The sequence below is a fragment of the Electrona antarctica genome, assembly GCF_951216825.1.
Source record: "Electrona antarctica genome assembly, chromosome: 11".
NCBI classification, from domain to species: domain Eukaryota; kingdom Metazoa; phylum Chordata; class Actinopteri; order Myctophiformes; family Myctophidae; genus Electrona; species Electrona antarctica.
The window spans coordinates 25051084-25065636 of record NC_136792.1 but is presented as its reverse complement, the minus strand read 5'-3'; the positions used below and the strand labels follow the sequence as shown (position 1 = coordinate 25065636).

The following is a 14553-nucleotide window of genomic DNA, read 5'->3' as shown; positions in this document are numbered from 1 at the left end:
TTTGTTATACTCTCTCTCTCTCTCTCTCTCTCTCTCTCTCTCTCTTTCCAAAGAAATGGGTTGATTTATTCCGTGGCAGGTCAAAAACATTGTTACATCAGACATAGGATCCTGTTTCACTCCACTGACCCTCAGGTTTTCCTACTAAAGGTGCTAATGTGTGGTTCTTTAGCCCTACCTGAAGCTCTCTGACCTGGGTAAAGTCTTCAGGCTTTAGCCCTACCTGAAGCTCTCTGACCTGGGTAAAGTCTTCAGGCTTTAGCCCTACCTGAAGCTCTCTGACCTGGGTAACGTCTTCAGGCTTTAGCCCTACCTGAAGCTCTCTGACCTGGGTAACGTCTTCAGGCTTTAGCCCTACCTGAAGCTCTCTGACCTGGGTAACGTCTTCAGGCTTTAGCCCTACCTGAAGCTCTCTGACCTGGGTAAAGTCTTCAGGCTTTAGCCCTACCTGAAGCTCTCTGACCTGGGTAAAGTCTTCAGGCTTTAGCCCTACCTGAAGCTCTCTGACCTGTCTTCAGTCTTCAGGCTTAGCCCTACCTGAAGCTCTCTTACCTGTCTTCAGTCTTCAGGCTTTAGCCCTACCTGAAGCTCTCTGACCTGGGTAAAGTCTTCAGGCTTTAGCCCTACCTGAAGCTCTCTGACCTGGGTAACGTCTTCAGGCTTTAGCCCTACCTGAAGCTCTCTGACCTGGGTAAAGTCTTCAGGCTTTAGCCCTACCTGAAGCTCTCTGACCTGGGTAAAGTCTTCAGGCTTCCATCACACATCATTATGTGAATCACTTCTGATCACTTCTGAAATGAGCATTCGAGCAGATGACACAACCTGACAAGCAGTGATGTAATATTATTATCATGTACACTTCTATTGTACTTATTACTCCACTGCATATTATTTGACAACTTTAGTTACTAGTTACTTTTTAGATTTAGATTGTTAATTATAAAACACATTAACCGCTCGACGCCCTTAACTTGCTTAACCCCTACTTGATCATACTACAGCATTACACACAAGTGTCACAAATAGTAGAAATACTAGCTTGAAATGCGGCAGTACGAGGCAAGTTTTGAGCTTGTCGATCTGCTATTTTTGCTATTTTAGAATTTGAATCTTGAAAAGTAACAGTTTTCCAAATCAGTGCCACTACTATACATTTACTGAACAATATAGAAAAAGTAATGTTGACGTTTTTGTTTTTATGTGAGCTTGTAGATTTGCTTTTTTTGCAAAAATGTGAAAGTGGTTATAAGTCTGTGGATTTGATAAAAAAATTCAACTGGAAGTCAACTTTTGTTTTCTTTCTTTCTTTTGTAAGTAAGTGGTTTTGGGCATACCAGGATTCCACCCGACAGCCACGTTATGAAATAGTGGTAAAATAATACATAGGAATGACACATCTTTAACACAGAAGTACATTTATTTATGTCTTAATACATTAATGTTCAACAAGTTTTATATCCTTTCTGATTGCAAAACCACACAGCACAATTCCAATTTATTCCTGTACATGAGTTAAATGTAACAGTTTTGTTGTAAAATATGTAATGGGTATTTGTCCTCTTTTTACAAGGAGCACTTTATTATAAAATGTAAGTAAAAGTGCAATGTCTTTCTACTCATAAAATTACAAAAGAATTGGTCCAGAATCAGTCATCTGAGAAGGGATTATCCGACACTACAGACTAAATATTGTTTTCTTTACTTTTCAAAAATGTAATATATATTTTTCATCAATTTCTTTCCCCCATATTTTATGTTTTTATGCATTGTTTTCTACAAACTGTAGCTAAATACAAGAAATACAACATCGTCAGTTTACAAAAGCTTAGCATGTCAATCACTGCATAATCTATTTAATCTAAATAAACTTCATTTCCCCCCTCATATAACTATTTAAGAACATAAGGATTTTTTGGGACAACAACAAATATCTTAATAATAATATCTCACAGCGCTATGATACAATAAAATATCTCTGTCTTAAGTTCAAAGGAAAATGAATATATAACAATAGCAACATAAAATTAAGGAATACAATGCATAGATTCAATCATTTAAAAAACAAAAAAAAGAAATGCAGAGATATAATTTACTTAGTACAGCTCTTATTTTTTTTCTTCTATGTTTAGAGCGAACCGTGTGACGCTGGCGACACGGATTCATTTATAGTTTATATCCTGACTCAAGTGACCGGCACAAGCATAAAATTCTGAACACATCACATGATGAATTTGCTAAATATAATATCATACAGTTTGACTTCAAAGACAAACTTGGCTAAAGTACACTATGGGCGTGTTTGGGTTGATAAAGGCAACACCTGGCACCAAAGCCCAAACACGCACAGCAGCTTCTTTCATAGGCCTCTACGCAAAAATGTTTGAAATGCAAGAATCTCGTATTAAAGAAAATTATATAAAAAAAATCTCTACTACCTGCTCCCCCGAATCACTCTGGCTTTCTTGAGATCTACGTGGTTTCTGGATTTAAAATCACAATCTTAAATTAGAATTAATGACTGTAGTGAGAAAGTCAGTTCATAATGAGTACATCATTTATTTGTGTGCCACCTCTAAGGATTCTCTACACCCCCAACTCCCACCTCCCACCCCACACGACCTAACTTCATGAGAAGCGGTCACGCTCAACAAAGACCATCGGTACACAACAAAAACCCTGAGGATTTCACTGTGCATTCTGTGACTCTGCTATGAATAGCCACCGATAGACTCGTGCAACAAATAAATCGTTAATACAGCAACAATTTGGAGAAGCACAAACAGAAAATCGCGAATGTACATGCCTATATAATATACTTAACACTTAGTGGCACTCGTTGTGGATGGCGGGGGCACTGTAACAATTATTTAAAACAGGAATCCAGTATAGGCAATTAGAGCAAATCAAATCACATTTTGTCACATAGGATATCAAATGTTCAAATGCATCCCGTCGATCTTGGACAAAGAGATATAGATTCAGTAGAGGTAGCAGGGGACACAGTGACAGAGGAGGCCTCATAAAAAGCATTATGGTGACTGTGAACAGCATCTAAGGCAGTGGTTCTCAACCTTGTCAGGCCGCGAACCCCCTAAATAATCATATTTGAACTGGGGACACCACAAGCACTTGGAATTGTAGGAGTTGGGGCGTTATATTTAGTTTGACTCGGACAAAAAAAATAGCTGCGTTGCAAGGCGTTTAGGCAAGGTTTTGAAAAAGGTCTTTAAAAAGGCAAGGTTTTAAAAAGTCCTTACATTTTTACTTTACTCAAAAATCATGTGGGGACCCCCTGGGGGTGCCGGCCCACAGGTTGAGAACCACTGTTGTAAGGGACTGTTTTGTCTAAATAGGAATCATACCTCAGATCATACCTAATTTCTACTGTGATTATCAAAATGAATGTAAAGAATCCGGAATCTAAACTAAACGGGCACAACAAATGGTTCATTGCAGTGTCTTGAAAGACAATCACTTGATGTTTTGTTTTGTTTTGTTTATTTTTTTTCTTGGTCCTTGGGCATGAAAAGCAACAGCAAGGTTGACAAAAAAATTTCTTTTTGTCCACGGAACCGGACTCACAGCGTTCACGATGCCACCACATCTACTTGGCCAACAATGAACGACGACAACGCAGCCCTCACAAAGATTCAACTACACTACAGTATCTATCTGGCATCTTTCATCTATAAAGCAGGGCATTTTAAAAGATTAAAAAAAATAAAATCAATTCACTGTGCTTTTTAATTCAAGGCTGTTGTATTACGGTATCTTCTGAACCATGTACTGTTAAAATGGCAAAACATCTCAAGCATGTGGTTGTTAACTACCCGACCAGGCACAGTGAATAGGCCTCTGTGGCATTAAGGTTCAGAGTGACAAAGGTCTCCAGGAACTGTTAGCCTGGGTGCACATTTATTATGCACCAGCATAAATCTATACCTCCATCTAACAAATAATTTAGGTCTCAAACACAATATGCTTACTCTAGTATTCATCTATTGTTATAATTTTATTATACATGTTGAAATGTATTTACAACGCAGCATAAGTAAATGTATTAATGCTCACACAGCCTGATTGAGAAACATTCTCGAGCACAGAGCTAGTCACTTCAATCCGTATTAGTCCTGTTACAAAAAGAAAGAAAAAAAAGACGAGGTCTAATCCAGTTTTCTAGGTCAATTCACAAAGTAATGTCTGCTGCCTTGATTGTTGTTTTTATACTGTAAACACTATGTACAACTCTTAGAAAATACACTACGCAACACCCATTTTCTTTTTTCTTTTTTTTTAACAAATCACCGTGACAACCGTTGTATGTGACAACTGTATGTACATCGATTCAGGTAATAAGAAACAAAACTTGTGGTTATGTAACATCGTCCCGATATTTTCCCGGAGAGGTTTTCCAAATCGACACTGTGACTGACGGACCTTCTGACCCCATCTTCAAGGCATAATAAATGTCCCATTTCCTTCATTGGGTCGCGCGTCGTGGTGATTATCCGTCACCACATTGTACACACACACACACACACAGACTTGGATTGTCTGTGGGAAACCACAGTGAAGAAGAGTAAACGGCGTGATGTATTGTTTATGTAGTTGTGTGGAACAGTACTTGTCGTTTTGCTGGGACGTAGAGTTGGCAGTGTCGCTATAGGCAAAGATGAGGGAACGCTAACCGACACGTAGTGTCTGTCTGCGAAGGACCACGCCTACCGTGAGAGTAAACCGGACAAAGAGAGGTGCGTGTTTCAGTTTGGCTCTGAAGTTTAAGGCAAATTATCGTTTGGCACTTGGCTCATTCATGTCATTTTGAAGGTCTCAAGAATTTTTCCTTGTGAACGGAAGGGACCAAAGATATACCATATATTGTTTGTTTGTTTTCCCTAAATGAAATGTTGATGGTACACTACACTATCTGTAGATGATGGACTAGGGAACTCTTGGGCTATGGATGAAAGAGTATGCAGGTTCTTTCATCTGAAATGGATTCGGGTTGAGTTCTTTGTCTGTCGCCAAACAAGTCAGTCATAGTTAACGGGCTGAGTGTGTGTGGGGGGGGGGGGGCTCTTTTTTCGTCCTACTACCCTGACACCCAGCTGTGTGTGGTGGTCTTCACCCCGTGAGAGAATCCCTGCTGCGGTGCCATTGGCTCAAAGTTGAAGTCCAGCGAGTCTCCGTCCATCAGCGTGTCGTGAAGGATGGACTCCATGTCACACTCGAACCTTTCGATGGACATGTCGTCGAGGTCGCTGGGCAGCCTCTCTGGGTGCAGGGGCTGGGGCGGGCCCGGCCGGCCGTACCCGTTGGCGGGGCAGAAGCTGCCCGGTATCGCCCCGCCGCCAAGGTGGGCGGCGAGGCCGTAGGGCATGTGCATGGGGCTCTTCACAGCGGGCATTCGACCGCCGCCCCCGTTGTGGTTCAGCGACATGAGCAAGCGTCCGTTCATGGCTACCGTTGAAGGGGGAGGGGCTTGGTTGTGCACGTTGTGGGGGTGGTTGTGTGGATGGGAGAGGCCGCGAGGGTGGGAGTTTACCCCGCCCATAAGCTTGGCGCAATGCTGGCCACCGCCGTTGCCGTACGGGGGCAGCATGGACTGAGACACCACCGTGTCCACTGATGGGATGAGCTCCCTGTGCTGGTCCGTGTCCGACGTCAGCAGCTCCTTCAGGAGACCCGCGGGGCAGTTGTACTGACACAGTGATGGCCCGAAGCCGGGTTTGACATCCGGCAGCGCCTGCAGGGGCATGGGCGAGAGGGTGTTCATCCCAGCCTGGCCATACACACACTTGCGGTAGTCCTGCTGGGGCTGGGAGCCCATGCTGGGCGAGCTGTAGGAGGGGTACCCGGGGCTGGCCTGCATCATCGGGGAAGGCGAGGACTGTGAGGAGCCCGGAGTGGCGGGCCCCCCGCCCACCTGGCCGCCGTTGGGCGAGAGCAGGTTGAGGTTGTCCAGCAGGTTCTCCATGACATTCTCAGAGCCGTGTCCCAAAGAGCTGGTCATCTCCGTGAGGCTGGGCAGGGTGGCCGTCATCTTGGCGCCGGAGGCCCCCGGGTAGACCATGTGCACGTCCGACTCCCCGAGGTCATCCTCGGGCATGTAGGGCGAGAGGCGTCCGCTCAGCGTGCTGGCGTTGGAGCTGGTTCGGGGCCTGAAGCTGTTCCAGGCGTCAAAGTCGTCGTTGCTGTGGGAGTTGGGGCTCCCAGGCCACTTGGAGTAGGAGCCCGGGCTGTCGGCTCCACCGTCTGGCCCGCTCTGGAGAGACAGCTGCAAGGGACAGAGAGGGACAGAGAGGGACAGAGAGGGACAGAGTCACAGAGTGGACGGTCAGTCAGCCCTGGATGAAGGGGTGATAAAAGGAGGGCGCTATATCTTCCTTAGGGATAATAATAATAATAATAATGCTAAATAATAATAATAATAATAATAATAATGGATTGCAATTTTATAGCACTTTTTCCTTCTCAAAGTGCTTTACAATGGTGCATTAATTCAGGCATTGGAAGGTGAAGTGGCGAACAGTCAACGCCAGCGTCCTCACTTCCCATGCACATTCACACAACAATGGTGGCAACCACTGGGAGCAATAGTGGTTCAGAGTCTTGCTCAAGGACACTTCGACACTAATTCTGAGGGAGCCCGGGATCGAACTGGGAACCTCACGGTTGCCATCCGGCTGCTCTACTGGCCACTGTACCCCTGAGCCAATATGGCACGTGACCTGACCAATCAAGTATTAAAGTGCCATAGCATGTTGAACTGCCACCCTGAGCTACCTCGATGCTGAACCCACAATCTCAAATATTGCTGTACAGTAGCTAGGCAGTCTAACATAAACTAACCTCAAACATAGCTGTAGCTAGGCAATCTAACATGGATTCTGCACATGGTTTGGTAAAGTTCACAGCTGAGGCACCACTGGAGTTTATCCGGGCTCAAAGGAACCAAAACACAGAGTGGAAAATACTAGCGACCTTCGGCAGTTCACAGATTGTCTGCGTGATGACGAGGCCGGGCGTGTTTTCAGCCCACACTGTCGGCAAATCCCATACATTTGTTCTTTTGCCGGGCAATTTTTCTCATCATCTTAACAAATAAGGGTTTATGATGATACACAGAATAGTATCCAACTTCAGAAACGACTTATAACATTTTAAAGGCTAAAATCTATGTAAACAATTCACCCGTGCTTGTTATCATCTCTGTCAGGTGGAAATCTCATCTGTCCAAACTTGTTATTTTTCAGGATTCAAATTATTAAAAAAATTCAAATAAAATAAAGCAAAAATAGCAGTTCTATAAGCTCAAGGCGTGTTGCTTCGCGCCCACGCGTTTTGAGCTTGCGGATCTGGTACTTCCTACTTTTATGTGACGCTATAGTGTGATCAAGTGGGACGTTAATTTACAAACAGAAAGTTTAAATATGGAGATAAGAGGTTTCCGCCCCGACAGCAACGTTACATTGGTTCAATCAATCGCGAGCATGCACAGTATAGGCCTGTTTTTGTGTACCTTCTTCTTGGCAGCTCTCCCTCTGCTCTTGGTGAACTTGCTGTTGTTGTCCATGGAGGCAGCTCGGCGCCGAGGCGACTTGCCACTCTTCCCGCCCTCCGGGTTGAGCATCCACCACGAGCTCTTGCCCGTTCCCTCGTTCTGAACGCGTATGAAGCGGCTGTGCAGGGACAGGTTGTGTCTGATGGAGTTCTGGACAAGAGACACAGTGAGGAGAGAGAGAGAGAGAGAGAGAGAGAGAGAGAGAAGGGGGGGGGTCTTGTTAAATGTAGTGAAAGATATATTTGTGTGGTTGCCCTTTGGCCGAAACATCTAATTTGATGACAGCTGTAGAACAACAGCATACAAGCGCAAATCCCTCCTTGCAGGTGCGGTTGCTCAGTTGACTGTGGAGAGTTTAAGGTCAGTCAAACAGCTAATAATGCAATGTACTACCAAATATACAAACAGTATTACGTGCGAGCTTGCGTACACACGCAAACAGACGCACTCCTGCGCAAAAACCTTGCCCCAATGTCACACAATGGCCATCAATAAACTACAAGAAACTACAGTAATACTGTACATCTGCAAGAGAGTGTGCAGGACAGAAAGTGTTATCTACAAATATAGTGTACATATGGCCTTTATTTTCCTTCATCAAAAGACTTACAGAGCCCATTGTGAGCAACCAGCACACACAGTCACACATGCATGCACACACACAAACACACACACACGCGCGCACGCACGCACCCACACACGCACAAACGCACGCACGCACGCACGCACGCACGCACACACATTCCACCTCAATGCGTGTCATGTCGAAACCAGAGTGAAAAGGAGAAAACTGATTCATCTTTTGTCCTTAAACAAATGTTAATATCTACCTACACGTTGCTCAGTGACACCCTATTGAAAAAAGCGGCCGTTTTTTTTCTTTCATTTTTCTTTACAGAGAGTGGTGTGAAGCATTATTAAAAAACACAAAGGTGGGACAAAAAAGCACAGTCAGGAATACAGAGAAATCGTCCGGCGTGGCAACCGAGCAGCAAAAACATTACACAGTGTGAAATAAGAATAGTACAGTGAACACTTTGAACCAAAACAACACCTAATAGGTCTAAAAAAGGTGGAAGGGCGCTCACTCAGCTGTTTACCCAAACAAATCTTTGTAGACTTCAAGTTATCCCGTCAGACTCTCTTGGGTGCTTGTTATGATTTAAGAAAGACATGACTCTCTCTCAGCCCAAACCACTGTTTTTAAGTGTCTATTTATTCAGAGAGACAGTCTAGCTCTGTGTGCGTGCGTGCGTGCGTTCCTGCGTGCGTGCGTGCGTGCTTTCCTGCGTGCGTGCGTGCCTGCTCGTGCAATGCATGTCTGCCATTGGCCAGACGAGTGCAATAAGACGGTGCGTAAACTAAGCTTCTTGTTTTCAAAGAGAGGTCGAGACTCGGTGTGCACACTCACTCACTCACTCACTCACACGCATACACACACACACGCAGAGCTTAGCACGCATAGCAGCGTCTATGCTCGCGTCATCGAGGCCTCGGTTCCTTGCAGTGACTCACTCTTTCACATCTGGTTCCCAGTCTGCACTCCTCGCTGTGTGCTTGTCTGCCAGACCCACACACAATAACTGGCGCTTCAGTCTAAAAGCTTAATTTCAGAGTACGGTAAAGTACTCCCATTTTTTACTTAAGTAAAAGTTCCAATACTGCCCTGTAGAAATACTGTTACAAGTCTACTAAAAGTAGAAAGTACTCATTTTGCAGAATGTCCTTACTTCACAAGATTTAAAATGTCAGAAATCTTTTGAAAATAGCAGATCTACAAGCTGAGCTTGTAGATTGGCTATTTTCAAATGGCCAAAATGTATGAAGTGGTTAATGAATGTTTTGTAATAATAATCAAAATCTACAAACATCTAGTAACTAAGTTTTAAAATAATTGTAGTGGAGTAAAAGTACAATATTTGCCTCTGAGATGTAGCGGAGTAGAAGTAAAATAATTGGAATTCATTTATTTGATAGTACTTAAGAACAGTTAAAAAATGTAGTTACTTTACAACACTGCTTCATTTATGGTAGGCCTATACATCACAAAAAGAGACGATCTATACGCCAACAACGGGTCACATTGTGGCATGTTGTTAGCTTGTAGATCGCACGCAACACCGTCCTACTACAGGCTTAACCCTCCCCTTCTAGAGCAGTGGTTCTCAACATGTGGGTTGGGAAACCCAGGGGGACCTCAAATTATTTTGTGGGGTCCCCAGATGATTAGCCTAAGGTGAAACATAGTTTTCTCAGTCAACAGTAAACAAACCAACATACAGTATAAGGTGTCAGGGTCTGCACATTAAGGATTTTTAAGACCGTTTTAATACCACTAAAGCCCCCCCCCCCCTCCCCAAACACACACACACACACACACACACACACACACACACACACACACACACACACACACACACACACACACACACACACACACACACACACACACACACACACACACACCACTGTATTTTCACAGAGGGGCCAGATGAGGCGATGCCTTTATAAACTTTATGTAGAAAAACGCAGGGTTTATGAAATAATCACGCGAAGCAACGTTGATTTGGCCTAAGACTGTCCTATAATTTAATATGACTCTCTTGTGACCGATCTAGATCGTCTTGATCAGGCTAATCATCGGCGTGCTGCAGATGTAGTTCACATGGTGGCATGTGGAAATTGCCTTGAATATAATTATTATTTTGTATTTGCATTGATTGTCTAACTCTAATCCACTATAGGTTGCTATAGTATCATTCACACCCAAACCCTCCAGAAAAACGCATAATTCACCCTTTGTCAAGTCCCGCCCATGGTTGTGCCCCTCTTCGCACCCATTGGTTGCAGTGTCGTGGTTGGACAAAAATCCTCTCTCTCCATTCACTACCATTGAAATAACATTTTTCAGTTGCTTCGTATTGATATTCTGTGCATTCAATTCTTATTTTAAACTTGGTGTCAGTAAAAAGGAACATCACAGGTGCAGCATGGTGACAGGGCATATCATTTTGTTTGTTTTTAGTTTTTTCCCAAAATGATGTTTTAGCTAATTCAACATAAACAAGGCAGAACCAGGGCGGAACAAGGCAAAGACAAAGAGCCTGCTGGTTAGTCAGTCAGGGACCAATCAGAAGGCTGACAAATTATGAATTAAATTAAATTCATTCTTAATCAGCCAAATGGCACAGATTATGCGGGGGGTCAAAACCCTGTCCACCTGCACGAAACACAGATAAAAGAGACGCTGCCTTGGAGAACTCTAGGCACGTTGTAGAGTTGTCAATCAGAGGCAGGCCAATCAGAGGCAGGCCAATCAGAGGCAGGCCAATCAGAGGCATGCGGGGCGTTTCTAGGACGGGTCATTGCCGAGCATCACCCCATCTCTTCCTGGCATGCAGGGAACGGCGCAGGCACTAGGACCCCGGGGAGGGCCTTCCTAGCCTTCACACCGAAAACACTGCAGCCTTTACAAATGAATTAAATTAACCCTGACATGAAATGACCTGACTGGCTCAGCCAATAGTATTACGGGGCCCGTCCGCATGATCAGAATGAGGCGGTTAAGTGAGGGCCCTTCCCTGTTTAGGGACCTCCATGGTCAGCCTCTCCTCTCTCCCCATACATACAGTACAGTACGTCCAGGGGATGTAATGCCTGGTCATGAGTCTCTGTCTCCCATGACTGAGAGAAGAGTGGCTGGTCATTTTCAGCTGTGCAGCAGCAGCAGCAACACAGTGATTGCAATGTGAAGCCCGGATGTCCCGTGTACAGCTGCCCTATATCATCCTGGTAACAGCCTTTACACGCACGCACACACGCACGCACGCACGCACGCACGCACGCACGCACGCACGCACGCACACACACACACACACACACACACACACACAGTGTGTAAGACGACTGATAGATGTGTGCCGTAGCTCTGGTCCATAGCGTTAGAAGGACGTCTCCTTAACGTGATAGGAGCCTCTGCAGACGCATCACAGGCTACACAGCTTGTCGGCTGTTGTCAAAATAAAAAGAACACCTTCGCTACTCACCAATACAAAGACGGTTTTGTGGAGTTGAAAGCCTACTTTCCCTAGTGGACGACATGTATAAAATGCAGTTTTTGGCCAGAAAAGAAAATATTTCACGGAAGAAAACATGTTTTAGTTACTCCACTGCACCCTCTACACATCTTGTCAATAGAAAAATCCCATTGACCAGATTTTTCCTTCCAGTGAAATATTTTCTTTTCTGGCCAAAAGGTCTATTTTAGACGTGAGGTGGGGGGCTCCAACTCGTGTTCCCACTACGTAAAGTCGTGTTCCCACTACGTAAAGTCGTGTTCCCACTACGTAAAGTCGGTGAGGTAAGAAACCCTAGAGGAGCTTATGCGAGGACCTCACCGTTTATATTTTTTTACAATTAGAAATGTATTCATATTAATAAAAACTAAAAACAAACAAAAAGCTAAAGTGGTGAGGGTTAATAATAGTTAGGAGTAGGCGAGTAGCCTAGGTCGGCATGGGCCTCTCTCTCTCTCCAGAGAGAGAGAGAGGCCCATGCTGACCTAGGCATGGGCCGACCTAGGCTCTCCAGAGAGAGAGAGAGAGAGAGAGAGAGAGAGAGAGAGAGAGAGAGAGAGAGAGAGAGAGAGAGAGAGAGAGAGAGAGAGAGAGAGAAGCAGTGAGTGACCCCCTACAACACTGTATACAATTGTGCAGCAGATTAAGCTACGTTGACTATCAGTGACAGTGTTGTGTAAATCAATGTTTTTTGTGTGTGTTTATTTCAGACATTTAATCACTTAATCCCTCATTTAAACCCTCAAGTAAACTTGACCTTTGGCTCTGTAACTGGTTTGCTCGTTTTTCCTTCTACACCAGCGCAAGGCGTTGTGAGCTTGTAGATCAACTATTTTCAGCTAATGTTCCTCTCAGAATAGGGATTCTATAGGGTTGAAGTGGTTAAAAAGGTTCCTATCGCACAACGATTTGTCCCTAGTAACTCTGTAGACCCCCCCCCCCCCCCCCCGTTGAAGACATAGAGGCTAGATGTATCTACAAATAGTATAGCCTATTAGTACAACCTTGAGTGGACATTTTTGAAAAATTTTATATTTTATCAACCATTTTATAAATTGTATGGTTTAAGAAATACTGAGAGTCCAATCTGACATCTTGCCAATTTCAAAAGAGCACCGCAAAACAGAAGCCCCTAATTAACAGTCATGCTAATTAATACAGCATAGCTCATGGACATCTGTATCATCTACTAATATAATTTGTTCATCCGCTGAATTACTTTTGACCCCGTTTCCTTTTGGTGGCTGGGGACTGCATGTGACAATGTTTGATTTACTGTTAGCGCCGTCCGCAGTACACAGGAATCTTAACATTCCAGCTAATCACTGTGTGCAAAGTTCAAACATAATCGCGGCCGACCGCTCAGTATCTGTTAGGAAACAGCAAAAAAAGAAAAAAAGAAAAAGCTGCAGGATTCCCAGCCAGCCATCACAATCAACATTCCTCAACCCAAGGTTACAAAAGACAGGATTCTTCTGCAGAAGTGAACTTTGATTACCGGAGCTGGAGGACACTGCTATCTCCTGTTGTATAAAAAAAACATATTGGATCAATACTTGCAGCTTGAGATTTCCCCCCTTTATCCCGACCCAATGTGAAAGAGAAACAAAAAAACAACAAGACATTCCTTTGTTAACCTTTGATAAGGTTAACAAAGTCATAACACACTGACAACTTACATAATATTGCGCTTGAAGGTAAATGTTATGGTGCTAAAGCAGTGGCTGATAGTAGCCCGTGTTGTTCGTGCCATATACAGTATACAGTGATGATCTGCTGCCCATCTTCACCATTTCTTACATTAGTTGACTTTCCCAAACGTTCGCTTCCAGAGCATTTGTGTTTCCTGGCAGCCTCCCGAGCCCACCTGCGAGGGGCGCCACTCAGCTCCCTTTAGACCTCGCACAAAACAATATATATAATTTCACCCACATCGTTACACCTGTAAACCTGTGATATGACAACAATGTTGATTCTGAATGATTCTGATTCTTTTCTTGAGTCAACGGAACGGAATGCCAGGAAGTGACCACATGAAAGAGGACTGTGACAGGAAGCAGCGCTGACTTCCTGCCCCACAGGAAAACCTTGGTTGTGAAGGGAGGGAGAGAGCGAGAGGGAGAGAGAGAGAATGAGAGGGAAAAAAGGCATGGAATGCAAAACCGCTGAGCCCCCGAGCCAAGTGGACACCGCAAATTTAGCATTCTCCCGCTTCCCCTCTCCTCTGGGTGGGGGGAGTTTATGTTTGGCAACAGCTCTAATCCTGATGTCACAGTGTCTTCTGTTGCTCGATGCACATGTACAATATAGTATTCCTCTGAATGTATGACCAATGAGCAGTATTTTACTGAAGTAAAAGTGTCAATATACTGCAATGTAGAAATATTCTGTTGCAAGTAAAAGTCCAGAATTCAGTAAATGTACAAAAGTATTGGTATCAAAATATACTTAAAGTACAAAAGTAAAAGTAGTCATTATGCAGAATGTCCCATTTCACAAGTTTTCAAATAGCAGACCTACAAGCTCACAATGTGTCACATTGTGTGCTTTTCTCTTTTGGGCTAAAAGGTTTGGGAACCACTGCTGTAGAGAGACCAGTGATTCCCAAACGTTTTACATTTCGAGGACCCTCCACTTATACACAATATGTCATAAGCCAAGGACCCCCATAACTCAGAGAGTTGCTAATCCTTTAGCTCAAGGACCCCTGGGTGTCCCCGCAGCCGGACCCCACTTTGAGAGCCATACCGGTATAGCCGCCCAGTTTGTCCTGTTTCAGTGTACGAGAGAGAGACAGGAAAAGAACAAACATGATTGAATGTTGTTGTTATGGGTCATTATAGTGAAAGCTGCTCTTACAGTGTGCGTGCGTTCGTGCGTGCAAAATACGTGCGTGCGTGCGTGTGTGTGTCA

At 44.2% G+C, this 14553-nt stretch overlaps 1 protein-coding gene across 1 annotated transcript in view; it reads right to left on the bottom strand.

Annotated features, from left to right (window-relative positions):
• Positions 1–1398: 1398 nt before the first annotated feature.
• Positions 1399–14553, bottom strand: part of foxo1a (forkhead box O1 a) — a 48138-nt gene continuing 34983 nt past the window's right edge. The window contains exons 2-3 of the mRNA XM_079514024.1: positions 7523–7714; positions 1399–6277 (exon numbers count right to left, since the gene is read on the bottom strand). Coding sequence (XP_079370150.1) covers positions 5093–6277; positions 7523–7714 — 1377 coding nt within the window. The 3' untranslated portion in view covers positions 1399–5092. The remainder of the gene's footprint in view (positions 6278–7522; positions 7715–14553) is intronic.